We start from the raw sequence: 19,530 nt of genomic DNA on the forward strand, positions 1-19,530 counted from the left end.
CCACTAATGTGTACGACCAATTGCTCGAATGTGCTGGTACGATATCAAAGTAGAATGCTGATACATAACTGTATATAACCTACCTGCATGGCTAAGTTCCTTATTGCCTGTTTATTAGATATGCAAATGCAAGATGAGAAGTATTCAAATCTAAGATCAATCATTAAGAAATTCTCGGAAGTAAATTTGGCAGTATTTTCTTTTATGTTGGAACATCTCAGAAGGTAACATGTATAGAATTGTAACTAGGTTATCGATGTAGATTAATGGCAATTTATCTAGTGCGACTGCGTGTGTAAACGATCACGAATATTATTGATCATCATAATTTACATATTATTCCATATAGAATATGTGATAATAATGTTCACAAAATGAACAGTGAAAACCTGGCAATTGTCTTTTGGCCCACGTTTGTTAGGATTACTATCAGCACTGCTAGTATAGCTCAAGATAATGCGAAATGGACCTCAATTTTGAAGTCTTTTATTGATGGCTATACTGAGATATTTACTTCTAGCACTACTATTTAATTGGATTATATTGTTTATTACACCTGTACACAGCTTAGCTGCACCTGTAACGCTACCTAATTTGACTATTGAATGAAATTCTTTCCACTATGTAAAAGCATTTGTACTTATCCTTATAGTACTTTTTATATGTCTGCATGAGATAGCAGGAAAATCTGTAGTTGGCTCTTTACAACAAACGACATTATGGTATTTAGTTATGTCAATTCAGTAAAATATTGAAGTTCACAGTCCTTCATTGATATAAGCTGTGACTATTGCATTTTAAAAATTTCATATGCAACTATTGTACTTATTGTGTGTATATTTTGTCAGTAGTGACCTAGCAACAAGTAATCACGATACATTTGCAAAGATTCCATCTTTCAACGATGTGAATAGGTGTGTTGTACACTATAGCTATTCTGTTTGAAAGCATTTGGACTTTTTTTGGAAGGGTCGTCCTATGCAATTGAATAATATTCATTTACGAAGCTATTTTAATAGCCTAATTAGATAATGATATTCTTGATACGTTTTATTGTATTTGTTATTCTAGTTTAGTTGAAGTATACGGTTTGTGAATAATTATGCTGCGATACAATGAGTAGAGAAGGAAAGGCTCGTAGACTGTAGCAAAGATTCTTGATTATAGTTATGATATAATATTCTACATGGGCTTGTTTATCACGAATGGATGTGCCTTTGCTTGATTATTCAATGAAAATTTTTCTACTAAACAACGTTGACGTTATACCATGTTATTACAAATGCTGGCGTATATTATGCAATGCATGCTAGCAAAATTTTTTTGACTTTCCAATCCTATCCCATGACATTGACCAGCGCATGCAGTTCAGCAATTTGCAACGATGCTATTGTAATCGTCCTGTAACTGTGTCCTTTCTGTCCGTTACCGCGTATAGTATGTGGGTAGTACGATGTGTTTACTTTCTTTTCAGACTGCGAACAAGGGAAAAAATAGTACTGAAACTCATGTAAAATGACTATACTTTATACCATTTTGGAAGGAGAGTCGAATCGCATAGTCATAATTGCTACGCACAGCCTTTGTTACGCAGTACTGTACACTGTAGACTAGAGACTCTGCAAGGGTTCTACAGTACTGTACTGTACTGTACAGTGTACAGTATAGTACGGTAATTTACAGTACTGTACATCACGAGCCTTTGTTACGCAGTACAGTACTGTACACTGTAGAGTAGAGTAGAGACTCCGTTCTACAGTACTACAGTACAGTATGCAGTACTGTATGTGTACAGTCCTTGTCCATCACGAGCCTTTGTTACGCAGTACTGTACTGTACTGTATACTGTAAATACAGTACTGTACAGTACTTGTCCATCACGAGCCTTTGTTACGCAGTACACTGTACTGTAGAGTAGAGACTCTGCAAGGGTTCTACAGTACTGTACTCAAGCTTGTGGTTTGGTTTCAACCGACAGCACACGTACTATCAACGATCGACTGCATCTGGTGTGAATGGACACGGGTGTACGTACCCTTGCGATGTACGTCACTCCAACGTCGGTCAGCGCTATCACTCACTATATCCTCTTCTTCTACTTCTCCATTGATCCACTAACGGAGAATATCGTCTGCCATTTTTAAATCATTGAGTAAGTACAAAATGAAATATTTTCCAATGGATTATCCACATGAATTTGTCAGGATGACTTTGTTGTTGCGTCTTGGTGTTGTTTTTGTATTGCATTTTAGAGTAGTATAGTCGTACAATTATTACTGGTAGTAGCCTCATTGAAAGTGTAATACCATTAGACATGGCAAGTTGTCAAGACGGGTAGGATAAAAGTAAACGCTGCAGAAGTTACACTACAAATGACAAAAATCCAAGCGATAGTTACTATTCTATTCTAGCAACTGAAATAATGACAGGACTCTTTACTGGATTACGTCTTTAGGGCTAGCAGTTTTACGAGAGGAAAATTTCACAGCTGTTCATAGAACTTGGTAAAGCCCCCAGTTGGTTTACGCTTATTATTGTCATGAATTATTGTTGTCACTGTTATACAGCACAGTACTAGTTGGTAAAAGTGTTTTCCTATAACAGATCCACGGAGTTATCCATTTGGATACTTTGCCAATCCATTTCAAAAGTCATAGTGGATGTTGTTCGCCACACTCTTATTGTACTTACGTATATGATATAGGACAAGACTACCAAGGCTATTGCGATATTGTACAATTTGATTCCACATCCAAGACCAATACTGGCCCCCTTTCGTGTAAGCATCAATTCAGAATTGTTTTGACAGCGATTCAATCTCAATCATACTCGCCGTTCATTGAAAACATTCAACAAATGACAACATGATTCCTCATAACTGCAGTCGATAGAGCTATTCTACCTAAATTGGAATGCGTTGCTTAGTCTGTGATGACAATCTCTTGTACACCACTGTAACGTGTCGATGTAGAGCTTTTACTTTCCAAAGATTATTTCTACTTCAAAGTGGAAGCCATGAAGTCGCTTTCGACTGCAAACCCGTAGTCCACTATCTACTGTACTCGTATGCTATAAATAAGTTCAATGAATCGCGGACCGTTCACATCGTTAAACCAACTGAATCGTATGGTATAAATTGTCTTCATTTAGAAGTAGTTTCCACTCATTTAGTACCTACTATGATAGAAATCTCCAGCAGCAAGTATGTAAAAAATACAGAGAACTAAAGGCACAAAACTGCCCTTACAGTAAGTGGAGAACGGTATGGGCCTTGCATGTCTTGACGTGATAGAACGTGTCCGCTATGACACTCGCTGGAAATAATGATAATTTAATGAACAAGTATCAGTTAATACTGGATACTGAAGATTTTGTGTAAGATCACTTCGAAGAAACTACAATATTCAGTGTAGCATTCAGCAAATTATCAATATTAAGACATTGATATTCGTATCATTCTTTCATGTCTACTCGTATTTCGTATTCATCCATTACCTATAACGCCTATACAACAAGACGATTGTTCCTTTTGCTACTTGATTAATCGTTCCAACAATATCTAGCGCACTTTACCGTACACCTGTAGGCATGATTCCACGTATATCAAGTAACGTTTGACATGATATCGTCTTTTAATTTACTCATATTATATTAATTATTGCCTCACTCTTTCAGTTGCTTATTTTTTTTTCCCCTGACGTCATGTTTTCTACTCATCGAACGCTGTCGGTAGCACTGATGACATTAAAGAATAGATATCATGATATAATCATGTAATATCAAGTTTACTGTGCTTCTTACAATTAAAGTATTACTTTTCCTTGACAATATTAATCTATCCTTCGTGCCGTGAGTCTCGCATATTTCTCTGAACAGAAGATGAATTTCTAAATTGTCTTAACGGCTCAATATAACGCAATTATGACATGGGGCATGTTGAAATAACCATATCGATCTGTCGGCGGGGGGGGTAAGTTACCATTAATTCGTTCAAGTAAGCTTACCGTAAAATAAAGATTAGAAGTAGAACTAAATTCGATACCGCTACCACCATTATTAAATCGGTAATTAATAATAGTTAACATTGGTCCATTGATGAAGAAAAAACTACGCATTCAATGATAATAGTACAGCAAAAGTAAGAAAACAGAAAACCCTAATTCAAATTTATTCTTCATTATCCTATTGTATCTGACAATACCGTTATATCAACTTTCCAACTAAAACTTTCAAAGTCCATCCTAATCGTACTAATTATTTGTTCAGTTTTTTATCATATGCAAGAGTTTTCATAACAGAAAAATAAGAAATTGATCCTATACAGTACAATCTGTTTCCTTTTACATTTGCGAACATTAGAAGACAGTTATCGCGATTGTATAGTAGATTAATACGACATTGAATTAATCATAATTATAATCGGCTATTATAACACTTTTTAAATTCATCGCTTTAAGTTAAGGGTTTTATGATATCGTTAGTGGCAAGAGAGTTGGGCCTGCCTTGTTGTTGATTTTGCTATCAGTTTGGGCTAAAGTAAACAAAGCAAGCATATTAACTAACTATGATTATAGAACATTGATTCTTATAGTGCACAGTTATAGCTATTACTAGAGCTTGAATATCAAACATTAATGACCTAAGATATCAAATACTACAAAACGTCCTTTACGACATAAATTATATGTCCTTGACGAGCTTATATTTATAACTTATCTTAATAGGCAGTATGTATTAATTTAGAGAGATGGCTATTGAGTTGGTAATTGCTTTTGAGAGCCATTTCCTTTCGCTATTTCACGCCCTAATTATTGAGATAAAATTGTAACATCTGTTGATAAAATTATGACTTCTTAACAAATTTCCAAGGCCTTAAGAGTATATCATTTGCATTTATATTTCAAACTACCCTAAATTCGGTTTATACGTCCTTCATTACACTTTTCTACCTCAATTTATATCTCATATAATTCTAAGAAATGTAATTTAATTTAAGAGCAATTTCGGTCTTTTCTACTTAGAGACCTAGTAAACAAATTTGTTTAAATATTAGAATATCTTAAATAGTAAGTACTGTATTGATGTTGGCAGATGCTTTAAGATCTCTCGGCGCCATCGAAATTTAAGAAGCAATGTATAGTGATTTCGACGGATTTCAAGTTGTTAGTGGCAAAGCACCAGCAATAGATGAAAACTGGCCTCCTGCAAACGATGCAACTTCAATAGGTTCTATTACTCAGACTATCAGCGAACAATCGATGCCGAAGGATTTTAGGTCTGTCTATAAATAATCGGATATAATTACTGACAGGGTGATTCTAGAAATTATGCTAAAGTTGTCATAAAGAGCTACTTAATGCAACACTCCATACTTTGAGAAATCATACTATCTAATACGTGAATGCAAAAGAAGCAAAAGTAATCGCGTAAATTTGTCAGAACAACTTTTACTATGTACACTGTGCTTACGTATGACGTCCTACGATTAACGAATAAGATTGGTATTCACTCACATGTTCTGTTCTTACTGACTATAACGCTAAGTTATAATAATGCCAAACATAATTGGAATTTTACTACTTTATCAATATACTGCATAGCTAGTGAATCAATTTTTTGCTTGATAAACCTTTAGGTTAGATAAATTTCAAAATGTAGAAGATGAACAAGTGCAACTTAATCGATCTCTACTAGCCTTAACAACACACTTCGCTCAGGTACGTCAAAATTTCATGTAAAAGTGGAATGATAAGTCTTACTGGCCAATAAAACGTATCGCCAAGCAGTATTAAATCCATTATGAAGCAACGTGACACTTTTATGATAACAGTTAATCTAAAAACATAAGAGATTTTATCAATCATGCCACACTTTACGATGCAATTAGATTGAAATTGGGTTTCTCATCTCTTAATCGTCTATTTTAATTAACTTATTTCGCAACCTACATAGGTTCAATTTCGCCTTAGACAAATAGTCGAAGCTGACCAAGAAGAGAAAGAGGTAAGATAAAAACTTTGAATTCATGACCTATGCTGGTATTGTTATATTGGCGAAAAAAGTGATTTTAGGCAATCTGAGTAAACAATTAAAATTAACATTGTTTCATATCTTTTATACCATAATTATTATTTAAGGTACTTCTACGCGAGCTTGAACGATTCGCCTTTCAAGGAATACCCGAACTCAACGGTTCTAATCCCACAGCTGTAGTAGAGGAAATGGTACGACATTACCTTATATATTTGTTTCTATTTGTCCTCTCATTTTTGGCTCAATCAACATTACCTATTAGACTAAAACATTTATCTATATTCCTGTTTTTCCATTGCTTTCACCTAGAGCCATCGTGAATACGAGCAGAAATTAGATCGCCAAAAAGATAGTCAGCAAAAACTAATCACGCACTTGAAACTTCAGTTAGAAGACTTGGAGCGTTACGCTGCTCAGGTAATTCGGGTATTAACACGCTATGTGCAATTAACGACCACGTAATTCTAATCTAAATGATTTGATACGCAATGGATTGATTTATTTTATCTGCAAAATGTTAATGAAATGAAATAATTAATTAAAAATACAATCAACTTTAGGAAAGTGCTAGATCCACCGTAAGTAGACCCAATTACGATCTACATGATAAACAACGTGTTATCATTGATGAGTTAAGGTTAGGCTTGAATTTAAAACAAAAAAATACTTCATCCATCGTTCTGATGACTATCGATTAATGTGAAATTTAAACTCATAATTTAAACTTAGGAATCGCCTTGGTATCAAGTTGGATAGTTTCGATTCATTAAAGTAAAATGATTTACCATTTAATAATTGATTAAAAATAGGTTTCTGTTCCCAGATAATCTTATTCTCCTTTTAATATGTTCTTGACTACTAATACTGTATCCAGAGCTGAAGATTTAAAATCAAAAATCGATTTTGCTGTTAAGCAGGTTAAGGCTGTTTTAATGATACTATAAAGTATAAATCTTTTTTTCTAAATCGGTTATAAACTTTCATTAAATCCGACTCTTTCATCTTCTATTCATTAGTTAATCCGTCCTGTGAGATCAAAGGTTATAATAGTAGTATAGCTTCAATAACTTGCTCTTAAATACTTTAACACCGATCCTCAACTGACTCTTTCGGATATTACTTCAGGAACAGTTAGTCAAGCAGCTGACCACGCAAGTTATTGATCTAGAGCGCTACATATCCTACCTACAAGGTGACACAAATAGTCCAGGTCCTTATGGAAGATTTACTCGGATGGGCATGCCATATCCATCCCAGGTAAAGCAATTGCACTAGGCATTTTGTCATTTAGTCCTAGCTATCTATAAGTTTTATTTTAAAATCCATAAAATATCAAACCATGTACATTATTTACCTCCATGCATCATCCTTATTTTAATCCTAATGATTCATCCAATACATAAATAGCAATCTGTATCGAGTCCTCCGCGCGCTTCAAGCAGAAAATCAGTTGTTAGCAATGATGAGTTCTCGTATGACACAAATGATGATTTGAGTTACTATGCAGATTCCATTTCATCCATAGATGCGAAAAGACAACTTCAGGCTTCTACGGCCAATGTAAGCTATGATCATTGTAAGAGCTAAATAGTTCAAGCGTTATTTATTTATATTAATTTCAAGCTAACTATTTCGTTTATTATTTAATCTATATACATAAAGAATTTTGTTAACTGTACTATTTAAGGGTTAAGCATATCATTTAGTGCTCTTGTTGTTTGTTGCATTTAGGTAAAAGAACCTGAAATGACTTTTGTTAGAAGAATGTTGAAAATATTAGATATTTTTGGAGGAGGGTAAGACTATATTATATATTAGCATTATCGATGAATGCTATATCATAATACAGCACATGCATAGCAGCTCACTGGTTATTAAAAAATTTTTTAACTTAGATCGGATGACCTCCGTATTGGTGTAAAACCGCTAGTACCCACCAAAATAGATACTAGGTATAAAGAAATCTGTAATTGGACTTACACTTGTCGTACGATTCGCCATTTCACAAAATGCTTCCGATCAATTAACAGAGTCTTAACGTCTTAACCGATTAGATATACCATTTCCAAACTGGATGAAGCCGTGGATAGAATTATCGCTGTTAAATGCCAAATGGTTGAAAGAGGAGAACTTCAAAAATCTTTAGATTTGGTAATTGTGATTTATTTAAAATTATGACTATTAAACGTGTCCTTTCAAGTCTTAGCTAAATTTTACGTTATTTGCTACATATATCTATCTTTAGATTACATCAAATTCCCCCAATGAATTATTTAAAATTATTTCAAGGCATTTTACAAATAATTTTACGTTGTTGCTACAACACGGCTTATGTGAGGTATTGTAATGTACTTATTCGTTTACGATAATCTTAAAATTAATATTTAGAACAATGTAAATATTTAACCAAATATTATTTATTTGTGATTCATCCAGACAACCGAAACTAGTCTCCTAGCTCCTATGTCTTGTTTCGCTTTCATGAAATCAAATAACGAGGATACTAGTAATGCGATGCACCCATGGCAATTATTTGTTAGATTCTACAATAGTAGGCACGGTAGTAACTATAATGAGAATCCAGCTAGAAGATTATCGCATTCTTTCGGAAATGATGCTGTAGGAATAAAATCTAATTCTGTAAAGCAGGTATATTAACCAGTAATTATATTCAATCAATGTACAACTGGTGCACTGAAAGCTAATTTAATTTCTCACTAGACTTTTCTTGCGACCGTGTACGATATTATATCATCTCCAGAAGTACGTTATAAGACAGATGACTTTAAGGTAACTCTATTATTGCTTGTAAATTTGGCAATTATGCCTAATTTGATTTGCTCTAACAGTCCTATTGCGTATTCTTCTTAATATTCATGTCATCTTTATTGTTTGTATGCTATCCTATAATTACTACTCACACTAATTTTGAAATTTCAATATTTTCGATTTAGTTGCGTGCCCTTATATTTGCAGGTTTACAGTAAGTTAATCAAAGCACTCATAAATTTCACTGGGCCTTAAATAGCTACCTAAATAACCAATTTTTTTAAATTGACATGAACCTTATTTATGCTCCTAGCTCTCAAAAACTAACTCAATGGTGTAAACTGATTAGTAGCTCTCGTAATTTAATGGAAGCTCATTATCAAAGTTGGGCTTATGTAGCTAATGGTGGTATGTTAAATAAACCTAAGTCTACTATTATTGTATTTCTTCAACACTAAAACATTTATTACATATATTTATTCCAGGATTTTCAGAAATTATCGATGTAATTGAAAAGCTGTCTCCTTTAAAATTCGATCTTCCAGTTACATTAACCGTGCATGAAAAGAATGATATCTTTTACTCATAGCTAAACTTCATTCCCCACTTCTAGTAATTTGGTTTGGCTTAGAACTAACCTATTTTCAGTACTGTAATATCGGTTAACAACATAAGAAAACGTGTTGACTTCGATGATTGCAAAATTCTCATGTACTAAAGAAATCTTTAACGTGACTCATATTTTTGCATAAATCTATATTGCAGATGCGAAAGTTTTTCGATCGAAATTATGTCATAGTTGTCGTTTTTGGATCTAAGAAATATCGAAAAATTTAAAAGCAGAGCTTCATTAACTATTAATTACGAATTAGCGGCTTTTATACGCGAATGCATTCACTACTGTTACGAATTATCCAATAATACAACTGATACTACCTGAAATCTATTTCTAAGCTAGCGAAAAAAAGCGTAATTATCATACATCTATGGTACTATTTATTCGATTCTGTACACAATTTTGAAAGCACAAGTAGAGTTAATATATTACTATATTGGTTTTTGTAAATATTAAGTTCTAATCTGCATTAATTAATTTAAATTAAAGGATCCTAAATTAGCACATTCATATTATCGATATAAAATCGTATAGCTCAAATTACTTGAATAGCGATAATTGTATTTTGTATCGCTGCAAGTGACTTATTAAGCGAGTGTTAGTTGAATTTTATCCTTTTCGAGTATAAAATCTAAAACTCCTAAAAATCTTTATATCATTGAAAATTATAGCCTCTTGATACAGCCAATAAAAAGATTCCCTTGCTAAAATGTAACAAAATATTTTGACTGCAATGTCAGCCGTTTAATATTGTGGTATTCTTCTCTTCGAATTCAATAAAAACCGTATTTAACTAGAAGAGCCTCTTACAAATATTAAAGTTTTAAGCCATTACCATATCTGATCGTATTCGATTTCATATCTGATCATATTTGATTACAAAACGAAAGAAAAACCCACGCTTCTATTTCTCTTCATCTGTTGCATGCAATAAAAATTTGAATTCATGTAGTTAAGCATACAACAGCAACATGTTAGAGAGAAATTGTACTCAATAGGTAAGCCATTGCTCAGTACATGAATGCTAGTGCATCTAATTAAAACTTCTTATAAATTACTTTATTACGTCAGTAAATGTAGTAACTTTGATTACAGTTATTCAGCCATACAACCAGAATAGTAGAATATTTACTAAAGATTCCTGCTCAATCCAATCTTGTGTAAGGGGAGTAAGCACTTAGCATTTTAAGATAAACTGCAAGTATTATCGATTAATTATTATTACATTTGTTCCGATTCAGGCCAAAGGATTATAATATAATTAAAGGCAAATAAAGTTAAGCATCCATGAAGTAGTAATTCCTTAAAATCCATCATATTTCACCCTAAAAATTAGCTGTTCAATCTATGCATAATTAGTTACTAGAACTAATACGTAGCAATTGCTACGTGGTCATCACTCATTAATTATTTTAGCCAATATTACAGCGGCCAGATCTATGGATAGGGTAGGAATAGCTAAGATTGAGTTAACTAAACTTATGAACAAAGAAAGCTCCGATGTTTTTTGTACAAATTAATTTAAATTTTAACAAGACAAAATCTGTTCGCCTATAACTATATCTTGTACTAATACATTTTTCATCGTGCACGGTAAGAAATAAAGAAGTATTAATAAACATCCAGATTTTTCGGTATACATTTTAAATATTGGATGCACAAACAATTAATCCGCAGTTTCCGAAATATAAAGTTCGCTTTGTGATCTTTTCATGTTTGTAAAATATAAATTAACCGGGCAAAGCGAGTGTTTAAGGCATAAATTAGTCTTACAATAAAGGTTCCATCTGTTGATGAATTATTATCTCATGAAAGTGAATTATATCGTAATTTTTACACGGTCATGCCAAAATTAGAGCCAATCTCAGTATTAAAATGGTAATTTTTTAATTAGATAGAGAATAATAACATTTATCCCGAAACAATAATCATTGTTACCAGCAATTTATAAATAAGTTATTATTTCCAAACTGATAATGCATTATCGTCGCCTCCAGAAGATAGATATTTTCCCGATCTCGAGAAACAACAAGCTCTCACAGCAGATTTCGATCTCAGACTGAAATAGGAGAGTGTGTACATTAATACATTAGTAAAATTCTCACAGGTAATAATAATTATATAATATACTACATTGAATAGCATCGATATCTTTTCTAATTTCTGCATGGTATGAAGAAGTTTATTTATTTAAATTGGCCAAGCAGAAGTCACTTGAATATTAAAGGATGTAATCTATATACTATTAAAGAGAAAGTACAAATGTAATACTACTTTCTTTCCAGGTTATAAATATTATTATAGCATTCTACCCTAAGACTAATTCGTTTTATAGTAATAACTATGTTCTATAGTTTTGTGTAAAGGAATAATTTAACATCACTAAAAGCGATAAAACTGTCCCTATATGTTCATGCATGTTCTATTTACAAGGGATTTTTAAAGAATCTAAAAATTTTCTCTTATAAGTCCCTATATTTACTCACACGTGCAATGGTGTCGATTTCAGCGCAGTCTTTTCCGCCTCCCAGATGCATATCGTTCGATCAGTAGACCCCGTAGCAATTTTTCCATCAGCTGAAAATGCAATTGTCTATATATAATACATAATAATTATGGCATTACCGGGTTTCGTATCAATGACATGTATGCAAAGCAACGACATTAAAAACATGAATATCATGAATCTTAATCTATTTATAGTGTTAGCATGATTGCATAACAGCTACAAATAGTAACAGTAGAACGAAGTTTTACATCATTAATAATGCTACATACAACATCCTCATAAGAAACATGGCATTAAATCTATCAACATAGCGTCCCTTTAGATATTTCGTTCGTTGGAGTAATTAAAGCGAATAAAAATAATTTACATAGTTTTTCTAGCCATATCCATGTTCTGCGATTATATCGTTTATTTGCATCATTTAAAATATTCGAAAGAGATTCACTACTTGATATACAGATTAACTAAATATATAACAATCCTAACATTGTCACATAAATCCACATAACGAAAAGCCTACCAATCCATTGCATAGATACGGTTTACATTCTATATTTAGAGGATAATGATGTTTCTATCGTAGTTAGAGTCGGTAGTTATTTCCAAATTCTTTTCATTTTGCACACTGTTCTACGCCAATGTACTCTACTACCGCACTATACTTCATTTTGATATAATATAAAACTATCAAGTTACTGCTACTTTGATGCGATGTAATTATAGACTTACCGTGACCATTTCAGTATGATATCCCTCTAATATGTTGACTATTTCGCATAACATTGTATTCCACACCCGAACACATTTACCAGAACAGGATGCAATTTCACCACCATCGCCACTAAATCGACACTGTATCACCGGATTATATGGATCAGTTAAAATACTAGTAATCTTACCGGAAACGCGATTCCATAATCGTATTGTCCGATCGTCAGAACAAGTGGCTAATAAAATTCCATCAGGAGAAAACTGGGCAGAATGAATTGGCCCTTCATGACCTTCTAGGCATAGATATTTACCATTGATATATTGTCCACTACCAGGTACAATATCATATAATTTAATGGTACAATCTTTCGATGCCGTGGCTAAACATTTACCATCAGGTGAAAATGTGCATGCCGTGACGGTATTTTCATGAGCTTCAAATCGTGCAACGCGACGGCCTAATTTAATATTCCATAACATAACTAAATGATCTTCTGAACCACTTGCCAAAATATGCGTATCAATGGAACTAAAAGAGCAACAAGTTACAGCTTTTTTATGTTGCTTGAAAACTCGATATAATCGGCCACTTTTCAATTCCCACAGAGCAATTGTACTATCAGCAGAAGTGGTGACAATGAAGGTATCATCGGGTGAAAATTCAATGCTTAAAATTGGCGCTTCATGTTTTTCATGAATGTAATGGATGACTTTGCCGCCGAAAGTTTTACTACTGCTAATGCAATCGAAACCATTTTCTTTTTTAGAGATTTTCTTTTTACTTTGAGTATGTCCCATTTTTCTTGTTGGCAATTTTCAATGATAATAAGTGATCATTGAGTAAAATGGTATTACAATGGATGAAAGTTGGTTTTTTTACAAATTTCTAGCACAGTTTATAGGATAGAAAATCCTGTGTGCATGTAACACTAACCGAGATGTATTGTAAAAAATGAAAAATGAAAAAAAATGGATGACTAAGTAGCTATCAATTTATGTTATTAAACGTCAGTGTCCAAGAGTACTAGGGACATTGACCAATTATACGTGTTATAGATATTGTAGTAAATAATGGACAGTAGATGAATCAATATCGACCATTAGGGTTGTATAAGAAATACAATATCAAATAATGCCAATCGTTAGGCGTTACTTTGTAGCAATACTGGATCCAATTTCCTATTACGCAGGTAGAAATTTTATCAGCTATTATAGAAATAACAGGGTGTTCAAACTGTACACCAAAATTGAAAGATTGAAGTTAGACCAAGATATTGCCAATTAATACTGGTAATAGAAAATAATCTATGCCTCAATATCGATTATTAATCAGTAATCGTTACAAAAACTAATAAAAACGACAGTACTCTATGTGTGTACAGTATCAGTAGAACATAGAAGTGTAAACTCCCTCGAATGATTAAGTCGATAACAAGGCGATAACAATTTGAACAAGCTAGTCAATGCCCAAGTTACTAATTGCACAACATCTACAGCTATGCGAGTACAGATACGAATATACGTATGTCCAGTTTTCCGATACAACAACTGGCAAATATTGCAACTTATCGGCTAGAGCAAAGAACAAGAAGAAAGTGATAGAAATAGATCGATGATCGATCTAAAGCTTGGAGGATTCCCTTCGATTAACATAAGACTAGAAACAACTTATTTCAGTTAGAAAATCAAGCCAATATTGAAGATGGTTATCGATTTGCTGCGATGAATGATTTATAGCCGGTAAGAATTGATCGATTGGCGATATTGGACAGCCAGTAAAATCATGGAGGCCACGTAAAACCTACAAGGGAAATTCACACAGATTATTAGTGCACAAACAAGATCACAGCTATCTCGTTTAGAATACGAAAAGCAAATGAATTATTAGCATATAGGAAGATGTGGCACTGTGACGTCTGTGCAGCAGTAAGAGAGAAGAGTTGGAGACGGTGGAAGAAGTGTAACATTTTTACTTGAGTAGTCCCTGCTATTGGTACATGTGCTGCTGTCAAGTCCATTACAAAAGCAACTGTATTATCAAGTGTAGATGTCCATAGGCATTCCCTATGCATTAACTACCAAAGAGAAAACCTTTCTCCCTCAGGCATCATGATCATGGATATATAGAGAAAACTTTTCAAAACAGATTCAGAACAAGAAATTCGACACAACTGTGCTGTAGACTGGTCGTTCTTTCAAGTTGATCCCATACTACTATAAGGCTAAAATCTTTTCTGACCCATCTCCCCTAATATGCGTAGAACCATACCAAGATCAAATCGTGGAGAATTGAGGGTTATGGCTGGTTTACTTTTTGTCAAAGAATTGATTTCCTGTATCATAAATTCATCAACTGTTGCTTAAAAAGAAAGAAAAAGGATTTAATTTCATTTAGTTTCTTTTTTTTAAATCACCTCTCAAGGATATACAGTACTTATAATAATTTAGCGTTATTATTGCTAACTTGCACTATGATTGGGACACTTTGAAACAAGGTTGAGATTAGGGGATAACACCGATTTATTTATCCTATTTTATCTATCAAGCCACTTACAGCAATCAGTGAGTCTTGCAAAGTAGTATAACATTATAGTGGTTGACACAATCCATCCACTACCATCTAAACTAATTTAGATGTTATTTACCAGCCATTACATTAAAATCTTGAATTACCTTACTGTTCATCGTTAAATCTACCAAATATAAAGAAATACTCTATGAAGGAGAATACTAAATATTAACCTTCGTTACATACTGTTAGAGGTGATTTCACTTTAAAATCAGCACTTATCATTATGACAGTTTGCAGAGAATTTTACGGATCAGATTCGTGGTTCCAAATGGGCACTTCGCACAACTTAGAAGTAGCCTTATGTAATGCAAGAAATCTTTCCCTACTAATCTGCTATTATACAGCAACATTAACATCAAAATTACTAACGGCTTCTACCAGGGAATACTAATATAATGATCGAGACAAATCGCTTTCTCATCACCTCATTGAATGCTCAAAAGCCAGGAAATTCTAACCAAATACTTACATTGTTTATTACATTGCATAACAATTATAGTAGTGAGCGCTAGGACAAATGTACAACATGGCGCTGTCTACCTCATGTCATGTAAAATACTCTCGTTTTGACAGACTACTATAAAATTTCAAGAAGGAGAAGTCTTTGTGTCTTTTACTAATAGCAAATTTGAGTCATTTACTCTTTGTCGCAAGTGTCTTGTCTACAAGTCTATGCGGTAGAGCGGCGATTATAAAATATCACTTCAATAGGGTTTCAGTGATATGAAAAGTATGGAAACTCTTCTTTACATTACTTCCATTTTCAACTCACGACTGGATATTAATGAAGTTTCTTAGCTGATAGTGAACGTGAGACTACGATATTTCATTATTAATTAATTAATCAATGCAAGACTAGCATTATGTGAAGGATTTTTGCGTTTAGTAAAACCACCCCCCCCCAAAAAAAAGTTAAGGATTGTTGACTTATAAATTAGAAAAAATTCAATACCAATTCCTTATTGTCTCTATCTTAGTTTCCTATAACTATCCTCGCAGTCTAGCAACTACCCATCTGCTATCATCTTTGTAGCCGTCCATTTCAACAAGCACTCGGTGTGATTGTAAGAAATATAAGATACAGAATACTACAATTAAAACAAGGCTAGGAATATTGCTTTATTGAAGATTACCACTATCCACTTGTACGACTAGTATATCTGTAACTTGTCGACAATTTTAATCCCAATATGATACTAAAGCAGATTCCAAATGAAAGACATTTACTTTCCATAATATGGAATAGTTTTCGCCCTTTTAGTACTCGTATAAATATTGTCACGTCGAATCAATGCTTAATCTACGTTTCAGCCCCATTACAAAATCATGATATTAGAACATCAAGGCTTCTAGAAGTACAATATTTATCCACCGAAATCATAAAATACATTGGTAGGGCAGTATATGAGAAACTACAAATGCTTCGCCATTGCATTGGCAAGTCAACGCAATAGTAGACTTCCAGAGAGATTGAATCAAGTGTAATAATGGCAATGAATGGGATTATAACCTCCATCGGTTCGCAATCTACTAACTCTAAATTGAAGTTGTAGAGCAAATCTCGAATATAACACAAGCACTACTGTAATTTGCTGAGGTTACTATTCTACATTGCCTTTGACATTAACATTAGTGACATCGACGAAACAGGGAATTCACACGCGCATAGCTAGAAGTCTTGATAGTATCCAGTCGCTAAATTTCGAGAAGTTAACGTGGATGATATAACTGGTGATATTTTTGTAGCAGCATTGTCTATCAATAACACTTTCTACAACGATAGACTGGTAAAAACTCTCGACAAAGTCACGATTTATTCGATATCCATAGTAACATAGATTCTATAAGAATTCATTTGAAAACTATCTATCTCTTTAAAAAGCAATGCCTAATTAATATCGGTATGTAAGCCAATAACAACACTAAACCCTAATAGAAGATAGGCGAGCATATCCTATGTGAGTGGTTCTCGTAGTATAGTGGCTATATTTGAGATTACATCCGCTGGCGCTTGTTTATTATATCATGGAATTTTATCAATACATTACTCAATTATTAAAGTTTAAAGCACTTTAAGACTAAAGTAATAATGTGGATTAAACTTGTTTTGTTTAGTAGATATGGTACATTAACTTTTATAAATCATTTCCTCAGCAAATATTCATTGAATCATTCAGTCAAAATCCAACTAATTGAAATTTTCCATGAACGAGTAATAGCGAGAATAGTATCAACCATATTTACTTGGTACAGTAATCGCTAAATCATAATTCTAAAAGTTGAGAAATTTTTAATGTTATCCATAGTAGTAGACACCATATAGTGCACTAAAGATTGATTAAGATATAGTACGATCTTCAGAAAATAGTTTCAACGTGAGTCTTACGTATAGTAGTATATAAAAATTCGCCAAATTACAATTAATCAAGTCATTCTGCGCAATATGATCGTAGTAATACTAAATTAGGCCTGCCATGATTATGCATGTCTTGTATACAATAAAGTGTATCATGCTTACAATAGTAAAAATCCGTTCTTGAAACGGTCTAAAAAAGCCATGATAGGGATCAGAGAAGATAGAGATGCAATAGAAATGCACTAGTAGTAGCAATAAGGATGAATTCGATTTACTCCTTAAGGATAGTAATCACGCTGAATCAGGTTTAAAAGTGTACTGCATATGTGCCATAAAATAATGCATAACCAAACACTTGAAAACAGGGTAGACTCTAAATTCAGTTTCACAAGTAGTTCATTTTAAAGCTGTAGATCAAAGCGTCTCCTTCACTTATATCTTGGGATGAAAGTATATATCAGAGTGCAGCAACATCAATAACGTACATACGTATGATGGCAATACTGGACAGGGTATTACCCGCAATTTCGAAGGACTTCTTCCACTTTAATCACAATTCAATATTTACAAACCTTTAGTCATCTAATTTAATGGATAATATCAATCATCTTTTAACATAAGGTCATCAAAGAATGAGATCGAAGAGGCCTACATGGATTTTATTGCTTCATAAAATTTGTGTTATTGTAACAGTTTCACTCAGTCTAGTCATTGAGTTTCAACAGAAGTTAAAACGTGCACAAAAATAAAATATAAAATTCCATGACAATGTCTAGATGAGATGATGCCTAATCTTATAGTTTAAACTATCGTAAAAATTCGAATGCCCCTAGCCTAAAATGAGACAGTGTACCAACAGATATCGAAAGTGATCATGTATAAGAATCTTCTAACGATCATCACTTGTAGTAACATTGTATAAGATAGCTTTTTCGCTAGTCTAAATAACTAATTCTATCCTTATTTGAAGTTGATACTACTAACTAAGCCAAACTTGAACCAATTTCTACTACATTACAGAGCATATAAATGGAACCGCACGACATGATAACTACAATAACAAGACTACCATTATCCTAAATAGTATATAATAGATCATCCACTATCAAATAATATATCGACAGTTCTGATTTTGATGAAGTTAAAAAGCGATTATCGATACCATACAAGGTTAAAAGCTCTGTACCTGTATCTGTTTTAGGATAGAAAATTTCTGTAAATTTATCTATCGTATTGTAGCCGATGACAATTTAATAAGAAGTGAACTTTAGATCCGATCAAGACATAATCATACCTTAATATAACAACTAAAAAGATATTTTACAGCACCAAAGGCATAAAATGCAATGATCATATTGATATTAAGAACAAACCAATCAGAATAAGGTGTAGTATTGAATCAGTTTTTCTCTATCATCCGTCTTGAATACGTTATATAAAACTCATAGTTTTGGGCTAAATAGAATGGGATGCTACACGAACTATCAATAAACTTAAGTTCACTCATAGTGGTAAAATGATTATCCTCTTTTTAATCGATGTATTACTCTCTATATGGTATGGCTAGTGCCACGATGGTTTAAACAGAACGTTTAATTCATTTATAACTAACTATTCCAATACCATTTCTTTTTGCTAAGGAAACCATGAGAGAAATTTAAAATGTTGATCAGGTTAACAACTTTAATACCCAAAATACAGTAATCAAGGCCTTAGATCAATCATCAAAGTGAATTCCATTCTTTCTGCTTTAGTATCTCTTACTGATGCCATCGAACAGCAAATATCGATATAACACCATCAAGGAAGAGTAACTCCAAAGAGGTCAAAAAAAATAATAGAAAAACGCGTACCATTGCCAACCATTTATCAGTATCATTCTACAAACTTGGGTATTCCTATACCATGCACTCCATTCGTACAATATATGATGTACTATACCGGTATATATCCGTTTTCATCTT

At 33.1% G+C, this 19,530-nt stretch overlaps 2 protein-coding genes across 2 annotated transcripts; one reads left to right on the forward strand and one right to left on the reverse strand.

Moving 5' to 3' along the window:
• Nucleotides 1-5,132: 5,132 nt before the first annotated feature.
• On the forward strand, nucleotides 5,133-9,391 carry TRIADDRAFT_52054 (uncharacterized protein; the record flags this gene model as incomplete). The annotated part of the gene is made up of 18 exons (XM_002107974.1): nucleotides 5,133-5,275; nucleotides 5,636-5,717; nucleotides 5,953-6,003; nucleotides 6,138-6,224; nucleotides 6,343-6,450; nucleotides 6,594-6,670; nucleotides 6,908-6,950; nucleotides 7,159-7,290; nucleotides 7,441-7,593; nucleotides 7,765-7,829; nucleotides 7,929-7,985; nucleotides 8,088-8,184; nucleotides 8,279-8,371; nucleotides 8,470-8,682; nucleotides 8,755-8,823; nucleotides 8,988-9,016; nucleotides 9,116-9,210; nucleotides 9,288-9,391. 18 exons carry the CDS (start codon nucleotides 5,133-5,135, stop codon nucleotides 9,389-9,391), a joined length of 1,698 nt encoding a protein of 565 aa, XP_002108010.1.
• Nucleotides 9,392-11,398: 2,007 nt separating this feature from the next.
• On the reverse strand, nucleotides 11,399-13,331 carry TRIADDRAFT_4112 (uncharacterized protein; the record flags this gene model as incomplete). The annotated part of the gene is made up of 3 exons (XM_002108720.1): nucleotides 11,399-11,471; nucleotides 11,905-12,011; nucleotides 12,657-13,331. Coding segments are annotated over 3 exons (855 nt in total), but the record flags the coding sequence as incomplete, so codon positions are not given.
• Nucleotides 13,332-19,530: the final 6,199 nt, after the last annotated feature.

This window comes from Trichoplax adhaerens, genomic scaffold (genome assembly GCF_000150275.1).
Source record: "Trichoplax adhaerens TRIADscaffold_1 genomic scaffold, whole genome shotgun sequence".
In the NCBI taxonomy this organism is placed as follows: domain Eukaryota; kingdom Metazoa; phylum Placozoa; class Uniplacotomia; order Trichoplacea; family Trichoplacidae; genus Trichoplax; species Trichoplax adhaerens.